At 37.5% G+C, this 24,698-nt stretch overlaps 2 protein-coding genes across 2 annotated transcripts in view; one reads left to right on the top strand and one right to left on the bottom strand.

Annotated features, from left to right (window-relative positions):
* Positions 1-5,124, bottom strand: part of gmeb2 (glucocorticoid modulatory element binding protein 2) — a 46,487-nt gene extending 41,363 nt beyond the window's left edge. Inside the window, exons 1-2 of the mRNA XM_081386053.1 lie at positions 4,970-5,124; positions 1,768-1,838 (exon numbers count right to left, since the gene is read on the bottom strand). The gene's annotated coding sequence lies outside the window, so the exon portion shown is untranslated. The remainder of the gene's footprint in view (positions 1-1,767; positions 1,839-4,969) is intronic.
* The window catches only part of podn (podocan), a 29,129-nt gene continuing 9,542 nt past the window's right edge, over positions 5,112-24,698 (top strand). The window contains exons 1-8 of the mRNA XM_081386050.1: positions 5,112-5,265; positions 13,647-14,008; positions 15,338-15,431; positions 17,740-17,804; positions 22,908-23,017; positions 23,094-23,250; positions 23,439-23,554; positions 23,694-24,351. Coding sequence (XP_081242176.1) covers positions 13,757-14,008; positions 15,338-15,431; positions 17,740-17,804; positions 22,908-23,017; positions 23,094-23,250; positions 23,439-23,554; positions 23,694-24,351 — 1,452 coding nt within the window. The 5' untranslated portion in view covers positions 5,112-5,265; positions 13,647-13,756. The remainder of the gene's footprint in view (positions 5,266-13,646; positions 14,009-15,337; positions 15,432-17,739; positions 17,805-22,907; positions 23,018-23,093; positions 23,251-23,438; positions 23,555-23,693; positions 24,352-24,698) is intronic.

Raw genomic sequence — 24,698 nt, 5'->3', positions numbered from 1 at the left:
TGGTCCTGAAGAGAAGCTCCAAACAGTGTCGGGCAGTAGCCTGCTTTCTGGCATGAGCGCTGGATAAGCGAGCATCGATGGGGACGTCATCCAAAGCGGCCAACTTTTGTATTGACTCGCTGTGCAACTCTGATCTCTCATGCTCGTTAAATTTTTCAGTGGTTTTACGCCAATTTGAAAAGCCGGCATTCACGAAGGGGTTGTCTTTCTTAAATTTGTCTCTAGGTATGACTTTTTTTTCGACTGCTTTCAGGCAAACAAAACACAAAATATGATCAGTCTCTTCCACATAATGCAGCCACTGCCATCTAGCAAACCAAGCCGGTGCCACAGAACGTGAGAACGTTTCATTACCACAACGCCGTGCGGGAAATTTGAAACTGGATGTTGGCTGGAAGGGCTTGTCTAATCCAATCACGCTAGGTTGGGTTGCGGGTGCTGGGGCTGGGCCTGCCGGTTCAACTGCAGGCAGAGGCGGGCGGACAGACTCCGTTGTCATGGTTGCGGTATTAGATTTCTTCACTGGTGGTTTTCCAAAAAAATCCAAAATCCGTTTCTGTGCCATATTTCCTTCTCGTTTCTGTCATTAAACTATGTAAATTTACTAGTCAGCTGCTGCCAAAGATGGATGTATTCTGCATGGAACGAGCGCGAAACCTCTTTACTCGGCGACCAATAACCTGCCTGCCTGTGACGTTGACAACGTAACTTCCGAACCTGTGTTGATTAGGCCTCAAAATAATGAAATTAAAATCCAAAATATACGTAATAGCCTACGTGTCAAAATCATTTCCTAAAATATTCATAAGGAATTTATAAATTGTGCAAAATATTTTTAATAGGCCTACATTTTAAAAAAATCTCCCTCTCGCCACTAGGGGGTGCTGCAGCACCCCCAGCACCCCCACTTCCCGCGGCCCTGGCTCTTTAACAGTGTTCATTGTAAAGCATTATCTATTGTGAAGATCAGTTGTTGTAGCGCTGTGCTGGAATTTATTGTCTGTTATTGGGTAAAGCTGCAGTAATGTTTTCAGCTAGTCACCTTGAAATCCTTTCCATCTAAACTGGTCATATCTGTTATGAATGTTTTATGAGCAGTAGGAGAATCTCTCTCTCTTCAGCGCTTTTTACAATACAGATTAATATTACGCTTTCTCAAGAAATCACGGCAAGATGAGCGAGACGGAGAAAAAGAGCCTACTTCACCTTTCCTCGAGGAGACAGAGACTTGAGGCTTCTTATTTCCAGGACTGGAAAGTGAGACACAAATCGTCTCAATGCCAAATGATTTCTTCTCATAATAGCAGAAACAACTTAAAATACTCCATCATTTATGGTCATACAGATAAGAGTGAGACATCATTTGATACTCCCAATAAAAACAAAACATTGTGCTTTTGTGAAATAAAGAAAAGGACAGGATGCCGCTTTCTGCCGCTCCAGTTTCCTTTCCGGGAAGTTTGTGGAGCACGTCACAATATATTAAAACTCAGCGTATAGGCTAGCAAGCTCTTGCATGCTATCTGAACGCTTGTTTTGGGTTGGTTCGTAGATCGTCTCTTCTTCTTCTGCTCTTTTTCCTGTTGTGGTGGTTAGCAAACAGTGTTGCATTACCGCGTGCACCTCTACTGGATTGGAGTGTGGATCGACTGTGACTGACTATTCATCGTCTGACTGTCGGTTCGGGACGAATGCATGTACTGTTACACCACTAGTATGTGAAAAACAAACTGAAATTTAATGTATTAATAAAAAGAAAACCCTGACCTTAGCCGCTGGTCTTCTGTGGAGAGTCTTACGAATTGGCAGCCATTAAGTACCTTTTAGAAAAAACCCTCCTTTTGTGGGAAAGAAGGGCATATGGTATAAGAACAACACCAGGGTGAGTAAATAATAACTTAATTTTCACTTTAGAGTGAACTATCCCTTTAAGAGGTGGGACTTTCTCATTCACACAAGCATTTGATTGGACAAAAATCTACGAAGTGCAACATGACTCATCAATTTTTTACTTATTTTCCAGAATAGATTTTTTTAAAAATGCATACATCTGCTGAAAGTGAATGTTCACAGATGAAATTTTAAACTTTAAAGCTACACTGTGTAGGATTTACTCCCATCTAGCGGTGAAATTGTATATGACTACACTGATAAAAGATTTTCATTCATCCAATTAAAAAAATTTAGGGTAATGGTTCACATCTATATTTTATAACTTGAGCCAATGAAAAATAAATAACTTGCCCTTACCAATATTTTCTATGTCAATGAAAACTATTTTATAACACTTGGCACAAAGCATATTTTTCTTGTTGAAAAAAATCAATTAATTTAAATTCTATTTTTGATCTAAACAAAAATATACAGATTTAATCAAAACAAAAATTCTCATTTAATAAATATGTATTAGAAATTATTTGTTTTCTCCAATTAAATAGATATTGATTTAATAATACAATTATTTCTCATTTTTAAAAATACAAGTTAATAGAAATTATTTATTTTAAACAAACAAAAAGATATGGATCCAATAAACATATTTCCCATTAAGGAACATTAATTAATCTTGTCCAAAATCAAATAAAAAAGACACATAATTTTCATTAAATTGATATTTATTGAATTATTATACACATTACTTCCACACATCCACAATTTCGTGTCAGATTTTCAACATTTGCGACAGACGGCAAGTCCCTCAGAATCTCTTGACCCTCACGTATGATTCCAATGTTTGTGGGTATACGCTTGTGCATCTCTGATGACAAAGATTTCCATGGTTTCTGCTGAAGAGTTTTTTCAGCCTCTTCCTTCTCCAACACCTGGAAAAGAATTTAGGAAGGAGAAAAGAAAAAGAAAAAAAGAATAAGGAATCAATACAGCTTGGGTTTCCCCCCAAATTAGTTTACATAATACTAATACTTAACTAATTATAAAATTTACTCCAATTTGTTGTTGACATAAATGTAAGTTGCACAAACTTTCCAGCACATGGGACTCTGATTTTAGCTGAAAGTAATTGTTTCTATATTTGAAATTAGCCAGACTGTTTTCAGACATATATCTGAACATAGTCTGATGGCTAATTTTGAAGTGGACAGCCATATCTAGCCTTTTTTACATCTCTAAAGTAATCTGGCCTTACCAGGAAATCTTTGATGAGGTCCTCCACTGTTTCTCCCATGTAAAGGATGAGATATTTAAGTGCTCTTTGTAGTGGTGTCAGTATCCTGCAACAAGATAGTACAAATTTGGCATGAGGGTACATTATGGTCAACAAACTTTAGCACAATATACGTTGTCAGTTGATATAATAATCATTACAATACATGATTCAATAGTGTGTCAATCCTATTACTAACGCCACGAAAAAATGCCTGCCCCCCCAGTGTCCTCTGGCTAGTACTACACTTTTTTGAAAACCAACTGACATCAACCGATTGGCGCCAATGGAGCAATACTTCCATAAAAAAAAAGCATATATAATCCATAAATAAATGACCATTGTGAGTGTCGACAGTCATAAGTGTTAGTTAACATTACCATTAATCACAAGTGAACGGCAGTCCTTTTACATGTAAGTTAACGTTAGCTCCTTAGCTGCTAGTTGTTGATCAGGTTTCTAACGTTACGGTTTTAACCAGAGAACGTCATTCTTATGACGCTGCATCGAGATAACGTCATGTTCAATGATTAAACGTTCACTTTAATTACCATTGTAAAATCAAAATAAGCCAGGGGTAAACCGTAAACGTATTATGTTCCCTTTTGCAATCGGTCAGGAATTAACGTCGACACATTAACGTTAACTTGCCTAGTGTAAACTAAGCTAGCTAACACATTTTTAAACTAATTTAAGTTACATAACGATATCTAACTTACCAGATAAATTCGGCAGAGCAACATGTCTTGTACAGGCTACTAAATATACAGCAGCACATTTAAATGGTTGTTTGTTTCACTTACTTCAGTTTATCCGCGATGAAATCTGATTCTCTCTGGAGCAGCAAAGTGATCCACGAAACGTAGAAGAGCGGTTACATCGGTCTGCTGACTGGTCGTGGTCGTCGAGAAGATTTGTGTTTAATGCCCATGCGCAATCCTGTGTGTAACCTTGAAATTGTACATTCGTCGAAACAAATATTTCTTATTTGAGCTCTTAATGAAAAATATTTATATTTAACTATGTTTTGAACGAAAAAAATATTATTTGAAAAATAAAACAAATAATGGTAAACTGAATTGAAAGACAAATTATTAATTGGATGAAATACTGCTTGAAAACCTTTTTACAGTGTACCAACTGAATATTACTTTCTAGCCCCTCCCATTCCAAGCACGTTTTAACTCCTACGGTGGCCGTATTATTTCAAATCTGCCGGCAGTCGCAAGTAATCTCCCCCTCGCATTCGTCACGGTGCCACTGAGTGTAAAAACGCGAAAGGCGAAGCTTGAATTTCCAGGTATGTCCCTCTTTGGCTAATGTATTTTCAAGATGGATGCGCAACATGGCTGCCGCCATTCGAGTGACTTGCTCGTATGTATTCTAAATGGCTGATTATTCACTTACGAGAATACTTAATTAGTTGGTTGAAGTGATTACACATTAATGAGAGCGTATAATTTTGAAAGAACAAAGTGTTTTTTGCTAAAAATCAACTTAAAATATTACACAGTGTAGCTTTAAGACTGCATACAAATAGACATGGACGAAATGGCACACAAGTTTAGTTTTGTTCAATGCACATATTACAGTGAATAAACAGTCAGAAGTGAATTAAAACATGCAATTGGATTTACCGAGATCTGCATGTGCATAAATGATGCAGTTTAAACCCAAGAGACAAATAAAAAACACATGTTCTTCTGGGCTGACCTATTTGTCTCCTAACGGTTCAGGAACTTTCATGATGTGAATGACAAACTTATAATACTGTTTGTATCTTAAAGTGAGAACATTTCTACTCACTGTATGCGCAAATATGTTTCCAAGAAGATGAAATCCACACCAGCCTCATATATCAACTACAATCACGGAAGAGTTGTTTTCAAGAGGAACAGAAGACGTTAATTTTTGGCAACACCACTTATTCCTCTTTCCTCTTTAGCGTTCTCTCCCTTTCTGGCTCTTCACACATCTGGAAGGTACAACGGGTGACCGCGTCTCTCCAGTGCTGCTGATCTTATGTGTTTGGGCTGTGTTAGGAAGCTTTGACACGCTGGACTTTTGCTTTAACTTTGTTTGGAGACTTTCAGGGAACTGAGGTATGAATCTATACTTTCTGAATATGCATATATGCTTGCTTTTTCTCCCGATCCATTGAGTTTTCCCAGAGCATGTGAACTGGTTCCAGCTGTTTTTGATGTCGAACAGGTGTTATCTTGGTGTCATGTGTTTTTCATAATACTGTGTGCTAAATAGTATCTCACCCGTGAGTTACAGTTAGTGTTACGTAACAGTGAACTTTATGGAAAGTGTGAACAGAATGTCTGTTTTTCTTTCTGCATTAATATGAGGCTTTTTATTGTTTGAGAAAGGAGTTGAGCATTGAGGTCAAAAAGTTTAAGAATGCTTCCTTTTTGCCTTCTTTTTTAATTTAATACAAGCTTTTCTTTAAGTACATTATCAGCATATTTGAGTGAATTTGAGAACGTTTTAGTATTTGGTGTCTCTTTGGCTTTATTAACAGAAAACCTGATGGTCATGTTCTCCACACTCTTGGAAAAAAAGGATCAATGGGATTCCAAATAGAATCCGATTTTTAATTCAATTTTAAAGAACCCTTTATGCCATAAATGTTCTATATAAGGAGAAATGTTTTAAATACTGTCATGTTTTAATAACAACATTTAGATTTTTTGCTGTTTAAGTCATACAATTTAATTTAAAACGAAATAAATGAAAACTAAATCCAAAAAATGGATGGGAACCTGTCGTTCTGTTTACAAGACAACGATGTACTAAACACAGAAAAGCTTTTCCTGTGCGTTTTTTGTGTACAGACGACAACGTTGTTAAAACGATCCCTGTTCACACATTAGAAAGCGCCTAAAAACGCTGTATTCTGCTGCCAGGCCAGTAGGTGGCGATGTCACATGGTAAAGAAACACTGTATAGACTGAACACGTAATACGTATGGGCTCATCACGTTTTCACAAATTTGCATTTTTGTGGTTTACACGGAAACAAAAACGTGCACTTTGAAACCAATCTTCAAAAATTTGCGTTTTCAGGCCCCCAAAACGCTTATGTCGTGTAAATGAACGGGCACAAAAAGCTTTCCGTTTTTAGTTGAAACGATCTGATGTGATCCAGAGCCCGTCTACGGAGAGCCTTGGCACTTCCTATTAGCCCCATTGTATCGATCTTGGTTGCAGTTCCACCAGAGTTCCACTGGAGGTGATCGCGGGCGAGTGCAGAATGAATGGGAGTCTATGGAGCTAGACGGCTAAATTTGTCTCTTTCACCCGATTGCCGTTGAGAAATCTCAGATTTTATTGTAGGTTTTGCAAGTTCAACATGGGTTATAGGGCGAAAGTTGAATGAACGAGTACTTATGTCCTTTCGATTTCTTACAAGTTGAGTTGTTGTTGCCCATAACACGCTAGCATTCTGCTAATGAACGGCGATTGGTCAGTGAAGGACTGATTACGACCAGAGATACCGCTTGATGGCATCGTGGCATCCGAAGCGGGACCAGAAACAAACAAAACAAAAACTCTTCTAGCACGTGTATTTACGTGTGTTAGTTGTGTTGTCGATGCCTCGAGAGAAAAGAAAGTACAGAGCGTGAAAGCACCAGAGTGACTGAAGGATTGCCGTAAAGCAGTATCTCTGGTCGTACGATGTGTATGACCTCATTGACACTTTAAAAGACTTTTTAAAGCAAATAAGTGACTCTAAAAAATCTAACACCCAGCAATGTGTCATTTCTTTGCATCTCCTTTTGAATACAACATTCAAATTACTAGAAAAAAAATTATATCCCGAGAAAAGTTGATTTTGTGGCGTATAGCGCCATAGACCTCCATTCATTCTGCACTCGCGAGCGCCCCCGCATGGACAGAGACGTGCTACTGCAGCCAGTCCAGAAACCGGAAGTAACAAGAGAGTGCCAATTCTCTTCCTATTAGACATTCTCTGGCTGCGTTCGAAACCGCATACTTCCCTACTATTTAGTATGGGAAAAAGAGTAGGCGAGCGAAAAAGTATGTACGAATCCAAAAGAGTAGGCGAGAATTACCTGGGTGACGTACTAATTATCGCGAGATTCGGACTTAAGTGCGTTCGAATATGCCTACTTTCCTACTATATAGTAGGCGAAAACAGTACGTGAAGGAAGCAGTACGTTCGAAACATCAGTATTCATAAAAGAGTAGGCGAGAAGTTCCCGGATGGCTTACTGCTTCCAGCCAGATTTTTGAGTGCTCGACCGATGGATACTCTTCTATCCCAGGAGGCCACGCGAGAGGATACGTCACAAAAAAGAAGAAGAAGGATAGGTCATACTCGAACGTGACGGAAAGGATGACGGACGAGACTCAAATGTGAGTATTACAAATCAAATGATCGCATGTGTTGAACTACTGTACAGTAAACTGTTGAATTGTTTAAGGTGTAAAGACGGCTATTTGTGATTTTGCTGTAAATCACATTTTATTATGTATAGCTAACAGAGAAGCTCCAGTAAGGACACATACGTCTCCAAAGTGGATTTGCATACATTTTAAACCGTATACATCTTAAATACAATTACTAAATGTCTATTTAATATCTGGCAAGAAACTCTTCTATAAGAATTGCAGATTACTATATGAAATAGGCATCTGAGTGATGTATGTGTGCTATTATGTAGAACAAATCTATAAAGTAACTAAACATAAGTTATCTATTTTATTTGTCCATTAGTTGATAAATTGAGGAACATTTATATTGGATAAAAACTAAAAGTTAAAACAACCTCAACATGTAAATGTAGTGTTGAGCTCATAAATCACAGAGGTAACGTGAGTCTGGTCTGGATGTTAGAGTGGCTCATGAAGCTGAATGCTGCCATCAAAGACTTTGTGACATTACAGAAATGGATAACAACAACTATTTAAATATTAAGTTGTAGTTTATTTTAATTATTGTAATTTCAAACAGAGCTATTACAGCACTTTTCTGATTCTTGATTTCTGTGCATTTGCTGCACAGCTTTTGTGGTGGAGCAGGACCTGCAAAGAAAGATGATGGCGGCATTTGTGGAAAAAAGCATTTTTGTCATCTAAATAATACTGAAATCAAATGACATTGTGATGTTAAAATTACTGCTTTTGTGTTATGTTTGTGCATTTTGTAGGATCTGAAATGTCAGCAGACTGGTGTGAGCACTGAGGATGAGGAGCACAGAGCTGAATCCTGGAGATGGTGCCATGGATGAGACCCTCCATCACTCCACCTGCCCTCATGAGACCCACCATCACTCCACCTGCCTTTATTGCCTCAGATTGTGAAGCACAACACATCACGCAACAACCTCAGGCACGAGGGAACGGCTCACCTCTGGCGGTCAGCTGATTCATCAGAATAAATCTGCAGAATGGGCACCGCTGTGTTGAGATGGCAGAAGGATGTGGGGTTCAGCGCCTGTAGCCTACATACATGATTGTAATAAAGCTTTGTTTCATGTGTTGACTTGTATATGCATTTGTTTATTGTGTGATGGTGACTTTGATTCATTCTTTTACTAATTTATTAATATTTCTCATTGTTGTCAGTAAATAAAATACAATTAATTAATGCTTTATTTATTGTTTGAAGGAAAATGTAGATGTTCACTATATACACATCTAGAGTGTATTCATGCATAGCTATGTCATATGATATACATTACATTTTGTTTGTTTTATTGAATTATATAATTTACAGTAAAAAGTAATATAATTAATTGATCAGCATTTATCGTTATTGTATGTTTTGGGCTGGGAGCAATGCAATTCATTCTGGGGTAATATTAATTTTTAATAATGATACTTATATTTTTCGAGTATAAAATCAACAGTTTTCTCCAAAGGTGAATCTCCCTTTGTGCAGACATTACAAACGCTGAGGAAAACCGTTCTAGGTAGGGCTGTCGAGTAAATGTGAGGTAAATGTATGTATGTATATGTATGTATGTATTTATACATGCATATATATATATAATATAATATATATATATATATATATATATATATCATGGGTTTGCAAACATATTATGAGATTTTATACACAGGAAAAAACCTATAAGGTTGAATATCAATATATATTTTCTTAAATAATTATATAATACATTTAAAAAAATGCATTTTCTGTTATTTATAGGCCTGAGGGATGAAACGATAGTTAAATTTAACAAGAAAAAGAGGAAAACAAAGCAGTAAGCCACTTTTGCTTATGGATGAAAATGTTTGGATATAAAATAAAGAAATTAACAACATATTCAAGAGATGACAATTTTGGGATTTCGTAATAAAAATAAATATCGTTAAGGATAAAACGGTGGGTCACATTAGTAGGGTTAAATATAAGAACTTAAATCAACCCTAAATGTACTCACAAAATAAATGGGCAGCAGTTTCTTCAAAAAGACCACAAAATGAGCAAGTTTAATCAATATCATGATATTTACAGATAGATGAATTAAACGTGTCGTTCAAATCTTTTAAGTTGTTGCGCGTGTGATAACGCGTCGTAGGTCACATGATATCGTCAACATGGCAGATGTCCGGTTCTCATTCATACTCAACGAGATCTGGCTATAAAGTACCTACTCTTTTAGCGCTCATTAAGTAAGTACTCATTGAAATTAAGTACCTACTCATTGAGTATGCGGTTTCGAACGCAGCCTCTGTGTGATCTAAAGAGTGTCAATGGAAGTAGGAAGTCATGTGATCAATGTCAGTGCTGAATGAGAAGTATTTGTTAGTCTTTGGTTTAGATTATTATGGTCTCGAACTTTTGGACCTCACTGTGTGTAAATTAGCCGATGAAAAGGATATTTGAAATTGGGATGCTGAGATTTTACCAAGTAGGACATGTTCCTGGATCAACGTCCTTGTTGATACTGGAGTAAGATTCCTGTCAGATTATAAATTCATGGGTAGGGCTTGACCAATGTTCATTTCCCTTGATTTTAGTTAATGTTGCGGTTGGGGTTACAACTATGTTTGTTTGACTGGGATGTTGTAAACACAATATGACCTACTTAGCAAACTGAGATTCATGATGGGTTTAGAGCAGTGTTATTGCTGACTAAAACATCAAAATCATTTTCATTAATTTAAATAAAGCTGAAATAAAATATAAATATTGCACAAAAAACTCAGAACTTACAAGAAAATAGTATAGTATAAAAGAAAATACAAGAAAATACAATTTCAGTCTTTATACTTTAAAATTGACTTGCCGCTACTTTGTAGCCTATTTAATTGGGAAATTTACAAGCAATATCTGAGTGAAAATGGTATCAAAGTAAATCCTACACCAGTTTTTTTTTTTGTGCAAAATAAAATAAGTTAAAGTTGAAGAACGAAAATTATTAAGACTAAAATCTTAAAAAAGCTAAATAGAAATATATAAAAAAATTCAATAGCACATAAAACTTAAATTAAAATGAGTGAAAACTGAATATATAAAAATAAAAGCTAAATGCAAATATTATAAATCATTTATTTATAGTTTTTATTCATATTTTGAATTAGTTTGCATTTTTATATTTAAAATGTTAGTGTTTGTTATTCTTATCATTTGTCTCTCACAAATATGTCTATATTTTCTTTATTAATTTTTATTTCAGTTTTAGTTATTTTACATTAAGTTAAACTAAATGAAAATGAAAAGTTTATTATATTTCAAGTAACTAATTTTTATGTTTTCAATTTTAGTCAACTATCCTTGTAATAAATGCTACAGTAAAAGATAACACAGTTTCTCAGTGCACTGGATATTAGACTGAAATTTCTCTAGAAAGTCTTCCCTCCAGCTCCTCCAACTCTCACAGCGATGTGAACCGTGTTTATGTTAGACACCTGTTTGAGATTGTTGGAACTCATTCCAGAATTTTTTTCCCAGTGCACTTTCCTTCCAGTTCTTTAAACGAGACTTCAGATGTGGAATGTCGGCGTTTGTATGAACACGTTGGAGGAAACTGCTCTCAGATCAGGGCTTTGGTTGTGTTTTCACACGGTCAATGAATCCAGACCTGTATTTATTGTGGCAAAATAAACCACATTATCATTTGAGGTGCCACAATAATTGCTGTTGTATCTGGCTGTTTGCTATAATCAAAATACTTAATATAGAATAAATATATGAATAATAAATAGAAATCATAAATCACATAATAACTAAATACTATCAAAACTGTAGATATACAAATAAATATGGTTCTCTGAGAACTGAAATAAAGATTTAATAGGATTAACAAGGAAAAAAATAACAAAAAAATCATGCTATACTATTTTGCTACAAATTCTTCACTTACAAAAAGAGTATAATCGCTAATTTATGCTATACCAGCATTCAATTTATATTTGGTCTTGGATGAATTTGCTGTGAAATGTTTGACTTTTGATCATAGACGTTGGTTTCTTGGCAAACCCTGAATGCAGTTTGAGACATTGATTACATTTGAAACTTCAATAGCTTTTTCTCAGCATGAAACATCTGAAATGCAGGAGACTTCAGCAAAAGTCCATTCATCTGTGAGAAATGACAAAAGATCTTATTTGTGATTTTTTTCCTTTCTTTTGAGAACTTTTTTTATTTTATATATTTTATTTATGTGATTCTTTTATAATTTTTATTCGGAAAATATCATTTCACTGCTAGTGTGTGACAAATTCAATTGGAAATATAAACGCAAGGGTTCGGTTCAAAATATTGATTTCTTAATGTTAATTGATTCTTATTTTGAAGTTAAGAAAAACTCCCTTTTCCCATCGCATATCAGATTGCAAAGGCTTTTATTTTCAACAAACATGAAGAAAATATGTGAAAAGTGGTATTCAAGTGCCTTTCAGTTATTTAAAAATAAAGTTATTTAATAATAAAGTTTTTATCTGGTAGGGTTAGGGGGGCTTTCAGTGTCCCAATAAGGCAGCATTTATTTAATAAATATAATCATTCACACTCAATATGTTATTATTGCATCCTGTTTTTATAATGTACTAAAATACTGAGATGCAAATAGTATCTAACTACTATTTACACTTATTGCAAAGAAAATAGGCACTTTTTGTAACACTTAGGTCCTGTTTACACCCGGTATTAAGATGTGATTTGGTTGATCGGATCACAAGTGGACGATGTTATATACAGGTGTAAACGGGGTCTAAAATGTTTTGAGCTTGTCCACTTTTCGACCACTTCCAGAGGTAGTTTAAAACGCATTCGACCGGATTGCTTTCATAGTGTAAACGCTCGTGTGGTCGAATGTGTTCAAACAGCCACAAAACACCATCTGCTCTCCGTCTGAACTAATCTTATGGGAAGCGCACTAGCCAGACGGGATTCAAACTTTGACTGGAAACTGGAGTTTGGTTTGAAGACGAAAAATGTACCAAGCTCAATGTTCTCTCACCATTCCTGATTTCTAACACACACACAGCGTTCGGCGTGATCTTACGGCTGTCAGAGCAGAAACTAAAGCTGTTACTCTCCGTGTGTTTCTCCACCGTCTCTGGGCTCGTTCACATGTAAATTGCGTGAGCTTATTTCGTCCATTAGATCGAAAGATCTGGAAAAAAAAAACATACATTTACATAGACCCTCCCCTTGAATAAATCAGGACAGAAGTGGTTGAAAGGGGACAAAAGAGACGATTAAAACACCAGGTGTAAACGGGAATGTGTCTCCCTCGTTTACTTGTGATCCGATCGACCAAAACACAAGGTGTAAACAGGGGCTTTGTGTAAATAGCATATCACTAGAAAATAATGCTTTCACTTAGTAAAACTAGCCGGTACCTATTTTTTCCTTGAGAAAATTTCCCATGTTCTGCACTGACTGATGGATACACTAATTAATCGAAATCTAGAGATGCACCGATATGAATATTTTGGAAGATACCGATAGCCGATAAATCTTTATATTTGTAAGCCGATAAGCGATATATTGGCCGATAAATCTAAATCCAAATTATTGTATTTTTGAGAGCCTGATTAAAACAACAAAAGTCTCACCATTAAAAGCCATGTCTCAAGCACAACAATATATTATATCTCATTATAATTTCATGTAGCCTGTATGATAGCATGTTGCACTTTACTGTATTTTCCTTTTTTGAAGTGATTCCAATGATATTTCAAGCTATTCAAAACCATAATGTTGAACAGTGCGCATCTGAAGTGTCTCAGCTGAAGGAAATAATTCATTATTTATCAGCTTTAATATAAAGGCCAAATTTGATTATCAGGCCGATAACGTTAACGTTAACATTAAAAATGAATGTCGATATATCGTGCATCCGCATCCCTAATGGAATCGAGTGGAATCTGAATCGAATCACAAGCTGGTGAATCGGAATCGAATCGTGACATTCGTGTCAAAGTTCAGCCCTAATAAACACTCTAACGAGAAGGAAATCTCCCTACTAAAAGCCATCAATCCTCTTCAATCTCAGGTTTCTTTTGATGCCCCGAGGTCCAGATCTGGTTTGGTTCTGGCTGGATCGGTAAACAGCGTTCAGAGTCGGGTTCAGCGAGGGTCCAGGTGTTGTGAGGCCCGGCAGTGATGGATCAGCGGCGCGGGCTGCTGGAGCTGCTGTGTTTGGTTCTGCTGGGCTGGACTCTTCTTCGAGCTCAGGTGGAACCAGAAGGAGACCCGGACAACGCCCACGGAACAGTGGAGAATGTGAAGCAAAAGATGTCCTGTCCGGAGAACTGCAGCTGCACCGAGGAGGGGGCGGTGGACTGCAGCGGAGCGAGTCTTAATGAATTCCCACTCGAGTTATTATCCGAACAGACCCGCCAGCTCTCGTTGCAGGTGCGTGGGTCTGTTTACTGATCGTTTCCCCAGCACACTTTCCCTGAGTAGGCCTATTGTGTTTCTTGTTCGTTTGCTGATAAAATTAGGCTGAAATAATCCAATTTAAGCATCTGAAATGTTAAAGGGATAGTTCACTCAAAAATGAAAATCAGCCCATGATTTACTCACCCTGAAGCCATCCTAGGTGTATATGACTTTCTTCTTTCAGACTTTTAGTTATTTTAGTCGATAAAGTATTAAATATGGATATTTTTCTTACACGAGCGCATTGCTTCACTTCAGAAGGCCTTTATTAACCCCTGGAGAGCCGCGTGGAGCACTTTTATGATGGATAGATGCGCTTTGATGGACTTCCAAAAAAATACAGCCGTTCACTCTCATTATCAATACACCTAGGATGGCTTCAGGGTGAGTAAATCATGGGCTAATTTTCATTTTTGGGTGACCTATCCCTTTAAGTAGGCTATAGAAGTTTTAGTGGGGGGTCTAGTGTTCTCAAGTGGACTCATTTATTCATAAATCAAAATAATTAAGTTTTTTTTTTTGAAAGAAGTCTCTTTTTTTGTTCACCAAGGCTGCATTTATTTGATCAAAATAACAGTAATATTGTGAAATATTATTCAAAATAACAGTAACATTGTGAAATATTATTCAAATTCAACATAACTGTTTTCTATGTGAATATATAGTAAAGTGTAATTTATTCCAGTGATCAAAGCTGAATTTTCAGCATCATTACTCCAGTCTTCAGTGTCACATGATCCTTCAGAAATCATTGCTGATTTGCTGCTCAAGAAACATTTCTATATTATCAGTGTTGAAAATCAGTTGAAAATGATCAGTTGTGCTGCTTCATATTTCTTTGTGGAAACGGTGATATTTTGGGGTTTTCGGGATTCTTTGATAGAATAGAATGTTCAAAAGAACCACATTTATTTAACTTTTGTAGCATAACATAACAACATAAATGTCTTTACTGTAACTTTTGACAAATTTCATGCATCCTTGCTGAATAAATGTATCATTCTCAAATCAATTCACATTTATTTGTTTAGCGCTTTTCACAAAACACATGGTTTCAAAGCAGCTTTACAGAAAATGCATGTTCTACATTACAATTTAGAGTGATCTGTTGTCAGAGAGTGTCCAAGTTATGTATCACAATTATTATGCATCACATTATCACAGCAAAATGACGAGTCACGACCTGAAGGGGGATGTTTTTTTAGTTAAAAGTAAAAAGTATCAGTCAGATCATAGAAGGCATGTAGAAGCAAAGTTTTGATTCAGAGGTTAAATGCCATTTATTTTTCTGCTCTGTCCCAGAATAACCAAATCACTGAGGTCACGCTGGAGCATCTGTCTCGACTTCAGCTGTTGGAGACACTAAACTTACAGAACAACCGGCTCACGACTCAAGGTACAGGGGGATGAGGGGGTCAGCGGAGGACAGCAGCTGAAAACAGCACACAGTAATCTATAACAGAGAGAGAGAGAGCAGGATGGAGGGATGAAGGAGGGAAGGGTGGTGCCGTGTTTGGAGTCCTGCATGTGGGGTCAACATGACTGTTTGAAGTGGAACATGTTTTTATTTAAATAAATCAGCAGAAACATCAGATTACTTTGTTTAAAGGAATAGTTTGGCCAAAATCATGCTATTATTTAGGCCTATTTGTCTTCAAGTCGTTCAAACACACACATGCTGTTTCATACAAGCATACGAGCTAAAAAAGGACAAAAAACACCACAGACGTTGCCAACATGACTTAAATTCACTGTATTTTGAAGCCATACTGCTCTGTGTGAATAACAGACTGAACTTGTTCAAGGTGTCGTTGATGTCAAACACCATTTTTCATAGTTCTGAATTTCTCACAGGTTTGGAACGACTAATACCGTAATGTCACAAATGTTTTCTATTTTTAGTAAATGCTATACTTTTGAACTTTCTGTTCATCAAATGATCTTGAAAGAAAGGATGAATCATGGTTTTCACAAAAAATATGAAACTGTTTTCAACATCGATTATTGTAAGAATTGTTTCTTTAGCATCAAATCAGTATATTAGAAAGATTTCTGAAGGATCATGTGACACTGAAGACTGGAGTAATGATGCTGAAAATTCAGCTTTGATCACAGGAATAAATTACATTTGACTATATACAGTATGCACAAAGAAAACATATTTTAAATTGTAATCATATTTCACAATATTGCTGATTGTACTGTGTTTTTGATCAAATAAATGCAGCCTTGGTGAGCAGAAAAGACTTTTAAAAATCTTAATATTAAAAACATTAAACATTTAACTTAACATACGATAGATTGTGTGTGTGCGTGTGTGTGTGTGTACACTCACCTAAAGGATTATTAGGAACACCTGTTCAATTTCTCATTAATGCAATTATCTAATCAACCAATCACATGGCAGTTGCTTCAATGCATTTAGGGTTGTGGTCCTGGTCAAGACAATCTCCTGAACTCCAAACTGAATGTCAGAATGGGAAAGAAAGGTGATTTAAGCAATTTTGAGCGTCGTATGGTTGTTGGTGCCAAACGGGCCGGTCTGAGTATTTCACAATCTGCTCAGTTACTGGGATATTCACGCACAACCATTTCTAGGGTAAACAAAGAATGGTGTGAAAAGGGAAAAACATCCAGTATGCGGCAGTCCTGTGGGCGAAAATGCCTTGTTGATGTTAGAGGTCAGAGGAGAATGGGCCGACTGATTCAAGCTGATAGAAGAGCAACTTCGACTGAAATAACCACTCGTTACAACCGAGGTATGCAGCAAAGCATTTGTGAAGCCACAACACGCACAACCTTGAGGCGGATGGGCTACAACAGCAGAAGACCCCACCGGGTACCACTCATCTCCACTACAAATAGGAAAAAGAGGCTACAATTTACACGAGCTCACCAAAATTGGACAGTTGAAGACTGGAAAAATGTTGCCTGGTTTGATGAGTCTCGATTGCTGTTGAGACATTCAGATGGTAGAGTCAGAATTTGGCGTAAACAGAATGAGAACATGGATCCATCATGCCTTGTTACCACTGTGCAGCCTGGTGGTGGTGGTGTAATGGTGTGGGGGATGTTTTCTTGGCACACTTTAGGCCCCTTAGTGCCAATTGGGCATCGTTTAAATGCCACGGCCTACCTGAGCATTGTTTCTGACCATGTCCATCCCTTTATGACCACCATGTACCCATCCTCTGATGGCTACTTCCAGCAGGATAATGCACCATGTCACAAAGCTCGAATCATTTCAAAATAGTTTCTTGAACATGACAATGAGTTCACTGTACTAAAATGGCCCCCACAGTCACCAGATCTCAACCCAATAGAGCATCTTTGGGATGTGGTGGAACGGGAGCTTCGTGCCCTGGATGTGCATCCCACAAATCTCCATCAACTGCAAGATGCTATCCTATCAATATGGGCCAACATTTCTAAAGAATGCTTTCAGCACCTTGTTGAATCAATGCCACGTAGAATTAAGGCAGTTCTGAAGGCGAAAGGGGGTCAAACACAGTATTAGTATGGTGTTCCTAATAATCCTTTAGGTGAGTGTGTATATATATATATATATTCATACAAACATAATTAAAGAAATTAAATATGAAATGAAGGTCAAGAATAACGTGTGTGTGTGTGTGTGTGTGTGTGTGTGTGTGTGTGTGTGTGTGTGTGTGTGTGTGTGTGTGTGTGTGTGTGTGTGTGTGCAGGCCTTGACGATGAAGGTTTTCATACTCTGGAAAAGCTGAGATATTTATACTTGGCAAATAATAAGGTGAGTCATCAATGTTCATTCTCAATCTCTCTCTCTCTCTCTCTCTCTCTCTCTCTCTCTCTCTCTCTCTCTCTCTCTCTCTCTCTCTCTCTCTCTCTCTCTCTCTCTCTCTCTCTCTCTCTCTCTCTCTCTCTCTCTCTCTCTCTCTCTCTCTCTCTCTCTCTCTCTCTCTCTCTCTCTCTCTCTCGCAGTGAGTGAGTGAGTGAGGAAAGGGCATAAAAAGTTACTTAAAGGAATAGTTCACCAAAAATAAAATTGTTGTCATCATTTACTCACCATCATGTTGTTCCAAGGTCACCATGATTTTGCCAAGTAAGACATGTTCCTGGATCAACATATTTTGTTGATCCTGGAATAACATTCCTGTCCCAAAATGTAGTCCTTACCCTATCCCCACCCCTAAACCTAACCCTACCCATAACTTTTCCCGAAAATCAGAGGGAAATGATAGGTGAATAACACTGATGTTGAAGCACCTCACCCTGGGTCTAAGCCTAAACTTGACATAAACTGTAAACTTGTCCCTCAAATCTGATTGGTTGATTGGAAAGTTGTTCCAGGATCAACAAAGATGTTGATCCAGGAACATGTGGTACTTGGTGAAATCACGTTCACCGTTGTTCCAAACCTGTATGAGTTTCTTTCTTCTGTTGAACACAAAAGAAGATATTTTGAAGAATGTCAGTAACCACACAGTTGACGCTATAGCCATTGACTTCCATAGTATTTCTTGAAGTCAATGGATGCCGTAAACCGTTTGATTAACAACATTCTTTAAAATATCTTCTTCTGTGTTCAAGAGAAGAAAGAAAATCATACACCAAAAAATATATATATTGTAAAAAAAAAGAAAAAAAAAAGAGGTGTGGCTGCACCTCTTTTATGGTCCAGCAGGTGAAAATTGTGCGTCTGGTCATTTATGATTTGAGGTCTCACATCTGGAGCACATTTGCAAGTCAAGTTACGCCTTAATTCTCAAGGTTTTAGCATGTTGTGCTGAAAACCAAACCTGTGTTTCTGTTTTGCACTGTTTATCATGTACTCAGATTTGCTGTGGCGTGATTTTAATTGCAACATTTTTGTTGGCAAGTGCACATGCTCTTCATAACAATCTCCAGTTAGTCATGTTTCGACATATAAAACCAGACCGAGTTTCGTTTAAAGGCCAGGGTTTTCAGCCACGGCCCCTGAGAGTGACTCACTTTTGAGTTTTAACGTTTGTTTTCCAACACTGAAGCCTTTCCCAGGTCTGTTTAACGCTGGCTGGTGGGAACTGGAGTTTGATGTTTATGTTGGTCATGAGACAGTCCGTTGTCGTGTTATCGGGAGCCAGTTTGGTCACTGCTGTTTAGCTCCCACAATCCCTCGCTCCGTCAGTGGATTGTTCTTCTGCCAGCTGGTAACAGCATGGTCTCTGGACGTCCCGTGCCAGCTTTCCCTGTTAATCACCCAGCTGTGGGAGCTAAAGCGGTCCTGACGACCTCCAGAGCGGGTGCTGGACAGATTTGTAGCTGATGGACTTAAAAAAGGATAACAGGAAGAGAAAGAGATCCTACTGAGATTTTAGTGTAATCTCACCGTCGCGCTCGAAAAGTAAGACAAAGACGCACCAATGAAAGCCAAAGCAAATGCTAGAAACATACGGCATTGTGAATGTTTGCCGTTGATCCCATCGGATCTGTTACATGCATTCTTGCGGCACTGAGTCAGTGTTTTGAGTGATTGTGAAGAACAGATAATCAGTGAGTTTGGCAGAGCTTTGTGGCTTAAAAACAGGGATTTTCAAACTGGGGTCCGGGGACCTCCGGGGGGCCGCGAGGGACTGCCAAATAAATCAATGCAATAATATTAAAGTAAATAGATTTAAAATAAATGAATAAAAATCCGATTAAAATATATCAGATCTATTAAATAGATTAAATTAGGTTAAAATAAGTTAAAAAATAAATAATTCATATACATAAACATTGTATTAAAATTAAACAGATAAATAAATAGTACAGAACAGTACATATAGTGAGTAGAAAAATATATAATAGTGTAATTTAACAACTGATTTTAGATTTATAATATACATTTTTTCTATGTATAAACTGAATGTTTATAAAAATGTTTATAAATTTTAGGGTGGAGGTCCCTCACATGAGGATGATCATATTTGAGGATTCGTGGCATCTAATATATTGAAAACCCATGGCTTAAAATATATGCATTATGCCAGATATTCAGTCTTTTGTTGGAGACGTTAGGCAAACTAGTGTGTTTGCTATGCATGAAATAATCAGCACTTTTTACTTGTATGTATACACAGATTCTGACTATGATGTCCTCACATATTTTAACCAGTTTCTTTGTTGGTTTTTGCACAACCATTCACGGAAATTGCCACCTCGGTCTATTAATGTGCAGCCGTTTTTTTTTTTTTTTTTTGCAAATGCATTGAGGCAACACTAGAGGTCCAGCATGATCTTTACTTGCATTGCATATATTGCATATTTTTCCTAGCTAGAGGTGTCATTCACACACTTGCGTAGAGTCAGTTTTGGACCTCAGATATCTGAAAAGTCTGTGAAGTCGAAGTACTGTGCGCATAATTTAAATCTGGATATAAAAATAATGAAACACATCATTAAAGCTCATTGCCTATTTTTAATGCCAATATATGGCAAATAACACCAAGAATGGTGTGACCTTTGCAGTCTCTGAAGCTCGTGAAGTTGGTCGTATGTCTTCTGTCAGCTCTCAGCTCATATCATCACTCTTTTCGTGTGTTGGCTTCACGCTGTTGCGCTCAGAAGGATCTCTGGATGCCATCTCTCTCTCAGTCCTTTTCAATCTCCGGTCACATGCTGGAGGCCTTGATCGCAATGCTTAGACACTTCAGCTCTTTTAGCGGCTCATGGTCCGTGACCTTAGCACACATAACTGTCCTTGTTCATTGAACCTAAAGTATTTCTCCTTGAGCATGTTAGATTTGAATCGCAGCTGGCGTGACCAAATGACAATGGAGATGTATTGTTGTGTGTGCTTTTGCTTTGCGATGCACGATTCTGGTTACTGGAGGATGAGGATGGGAAATGTGTATTTCAGCGTATTGCAATATTTAACCTCACCATGCTGTATTGACATCCTTAGAATTAATATTTTTTTGTGATATGATTTTAATATTTTTGGGGAAGAAATACCAATGAAGATGAAGTTTTGCATTAAAATCACTATATTATGACCTAGATATTGATATAATATATGAACAGGCTTTCTTTCTTTCTTTAACATGTACATTATATATATATATATATATATATATATATATATATATATATATATATATATATATATATATATATATATATATATATATATATGGCATACTGGAAGACTTTAATTGAATGTGATTGGTCAACATCAGCATTCTGCAGTCAGATATTTTTATATATTGATTGCTCTTTGTGTAATTTACATATTGCCTCAGGCAAACAATTACCAACATACACTACTGTTCAAAAGTTTTGGATCAATATGATTTTTTTTTTAAATAATTTAATTAAGCGAGGATGCATTATATTGATCAAATTCGACCGTAAAGACATTTAAAATGTTATTTTAAATAAATGCTGTCTTTTTAAAACTTTTTTATTCATGATAGAATCATGAAAAAAAAATCATGTCACATGGTTTCCACAAAAATATATAGCAGCACAACTGTTTTTAATATTGGGAATAATCAGAAATGTTTCTTAAGCATCAGATCATCATATTAGAATGATTTCTGCAGGATCATGTGACACTGAAGACTGGAGTAATGATGCTGAACATTCAGCTTTGATCACAGGAATAAATGACATTTTAACATACAGGTGCTGGTCATAAAATTAGAATATCATCAAAAAGTTGATTTATTTCAAGAATTCACAGGTGAACAGGTAACAGGTAACACCTTAACAGGTGAAACTAATATATTATATAGACTCATTACATGCAAAGTGAGATATTTCAAGCCTTTATTTGTTATAATTTTGATGATTATGGCTTACAGCTTATGAAACCCACGAAATCAAAATCCCAGAAAATTTGAATATTACATGAAATCACACAGTAATTACACAGTGATACCATGGTCATTGAACTGGGTTTTGGTTATTTTGGTAGAGTGGGCAGGTGCAAATCCTGCTGGGAAATGAAGTCATCATCTCCATAAAGCTTGTCTGCTGAAGGAAGCATGAAGTGCTCTGGAAATGTCCTGGTAGACGGCTGCGTTGAGTGGACAGCACAGTGGACCAACACCAGCCGATGGCATGGCTCCCCAAACCAACACAGACTGTGGAAACTTCACACTGGACTTCAAGCATCTTGGATTGTGTGCCTCTCCATTCTTCCTCCAGACTCTGGGACCTTGGTTTCCAAATGAGATGCAAAATTTGCTCTCATCAGAAAAGAGGACTTTGGTCCACTGTGCTTTATTAAATCCAGAGTCAACGCAGCCGTCTACCAGGACATTTTCAGAGCACTTCATGCTTCCTTCATTTCCCAGCAGGATTTGCACCTGCCCACACTGCCAAAATAACCAAAACCTGCTTCAATGACCATGGTATTACTGTATAATTACTGTGTGATTTCATGTAATATTCTAATTTTCTGATTTTGTGGGTTTCATAAGCTGTAATCATCAAAATTATAACAAATAAAGGCTTGAAATATCTCACTTTGCATGTAATGAGTCTATATAATATATTAGTTTCACATGTTAAGTTGAATTCTTGAAATAAATCAACTTTTTCATGATATTCTAATTTTATGACCAGCACCTGTATAGTAACATAGAAAACGGTTATTTCAAATTGTAATAATATTTCACAATTTGACTGTTTTTACTGTATTTTTGATCAAATAAATGCATCATTGAACGTTAATGTACTGCAGAGTGTTACTTTAATGTCTTTGGTATCACTTTCTGCTCTTTCTTCTGACATAATAAAAAAAAATCCATTTATTGTTTACTTATTTGCTAACTTGCCCCTTCTGCTTCATGACTGTGTCTGTCAGTGTTCATTTTGCCGTAAGGACCGACTTGTCTTGACATGATGCTTTTAAACGTGTTCACAGCTCACAGCAGCTCCCAGACACCTCCCTGCCTCTTTGGTCAGCGCTGACTTCGCTGCAAACCAGCTCACTAAAATCTACCCCAACACATTTGGCCAGAAGCCTGCTCTGAAGTAAGCCCAAAATGCTCTTTTCACTTGCTTTACGTGTTGCTTTTTGATTGTTAACGGTCTGTGTGCTGTGCTTCAGGTCAGTGTATCTCCATAACAACAAGCTAACGGATGCCGGCCTGCCAGAGAGCATGTTTAATGGATCAGACAACCTCGAGATCCTCATTATGTCCAGTAATTTCCTTCGTTATGTCCCTAAAAGTCTGCCTACCGCCCTCTACCGCCTACACCTGAAGGTAAGACCCGTGCGTAGCTCATTAAATGAAGAGATTACACAAAAACAAGTGCTCAGCAATCGTTTACACGCACTCAGGTTGTTCTGAACCACTTGGCATAATTGGCACAATGGCATAATTGCCCCAGTACACATCTCTGAATCAAAAACAATGATTGTTTATATAATTGTTTGTCTATTTTTATGCAGAACAACAAGCTGGAGAAGATTCCCGCTGGTGCATTCGATAATTTGTCTCATCTTCGAGAACTTTACCTGCAAAACAACTTCTTGAGTAATGATGGCGTGGACAACGAGACCTTCAGGTCAGCATGACTGAATAAACCAAGAAAAACCCTAATTTACCTCCCACTCTTTCTTCTGCACGGCTCTCTTCTTCTTCATCTTGTAAAAACTCTACCCTGAGCTGTAACTGATGGAAAATATCCTGCCTTCTCTCATCAGTCACTTGAACAGTATGGAATATCTGGATTTGTCCAATAACAACTTGACCATGGTTCCTCTCGGGCTGCCCCGCAATATCGTCCTGCTTCACCTGGAGAAGAATTACATCCAGAGCATCGCAGTCAACGCTCTGACGCCCATCCGAAACTTGGAGTACCTGCTCCTCCACAACAACCACCTCCGCTCTCGCTCCATCCATCCGGCCGCCTTCCAGGGCCTCAAACGTCTCCACACCGTCCACATGTACAACAACCTCCTAGAGCGAGTTCCCCGCGGCCTTCCTCGCCGCGCGAAAACCCTCATGCTTCTCCACAACCACATCAGCGAGATCGGACGCAACGATCTGATCACGCTTTACACCCTCACCGAGCTCAACCTCAGTTACAACCGCCTCACCAGTGCCAAGCTCCACAGAGAGGCCTTCAGGAAGCTCAGGATCCTGGAGACGTTGGATCTGTCGGGAAACAAGCTCCAGGCGCTGCCGTTGGGCCTTCCCAAGAGCCTCCAGATTCTGAAGGTGAAGGACAACCAGATGACTGAGGTACCAGAAGGAGCTCTGCTGGGAATGAACTCGCTGAGGGAGCTCTACCTGGCCAACAACCAACTGAAGCTCAACTCCATCTACCAGGGAGCGTGGCAGGAGCTGAGCGCACTCACGGTGAGAGATAGTGTGGAAGAAATGTAATATGTTGTGTATCCATATGTTTGATTTTCCTTTATAAATGGAATTGCTTAGGAAGGCAGTAATTTGAATATAATTTGCATGAGGACTGATCTGATAGAAACAAAGACCAGTTATTGATCTTATGAATGTATATGACCATTTTATAAAACGGTTTGTTCCGATCCTTGATTCTGATTGGTCAATAGCTGTGTTTTATTCACGATAAAATTAAAATTAGGTAGGTAAAGTCTTATCAAGTTATCAGCTAGATTACAACGGTTTTGTGCAAGTAATTAAGGTCCTTGCACACCGAGTCCGAAATTTTCAAATGCGTTTTTTCG

Source organism: Scardinius erythrophthalmus, assembly GCF_964197995.2.
Source record: "Scardinius erythrophthalmus genome assembly, chromosome: 15".
NCBI lineage: Eukaryota > Metazoa > Chordata > Actinopteri > Cypriniformes > Leuciscidae > Scardinius > Scardinius erythrophthalmus.
This window is presented reverse-complemented; position numbering and strand designations above follow the sequence as displayed.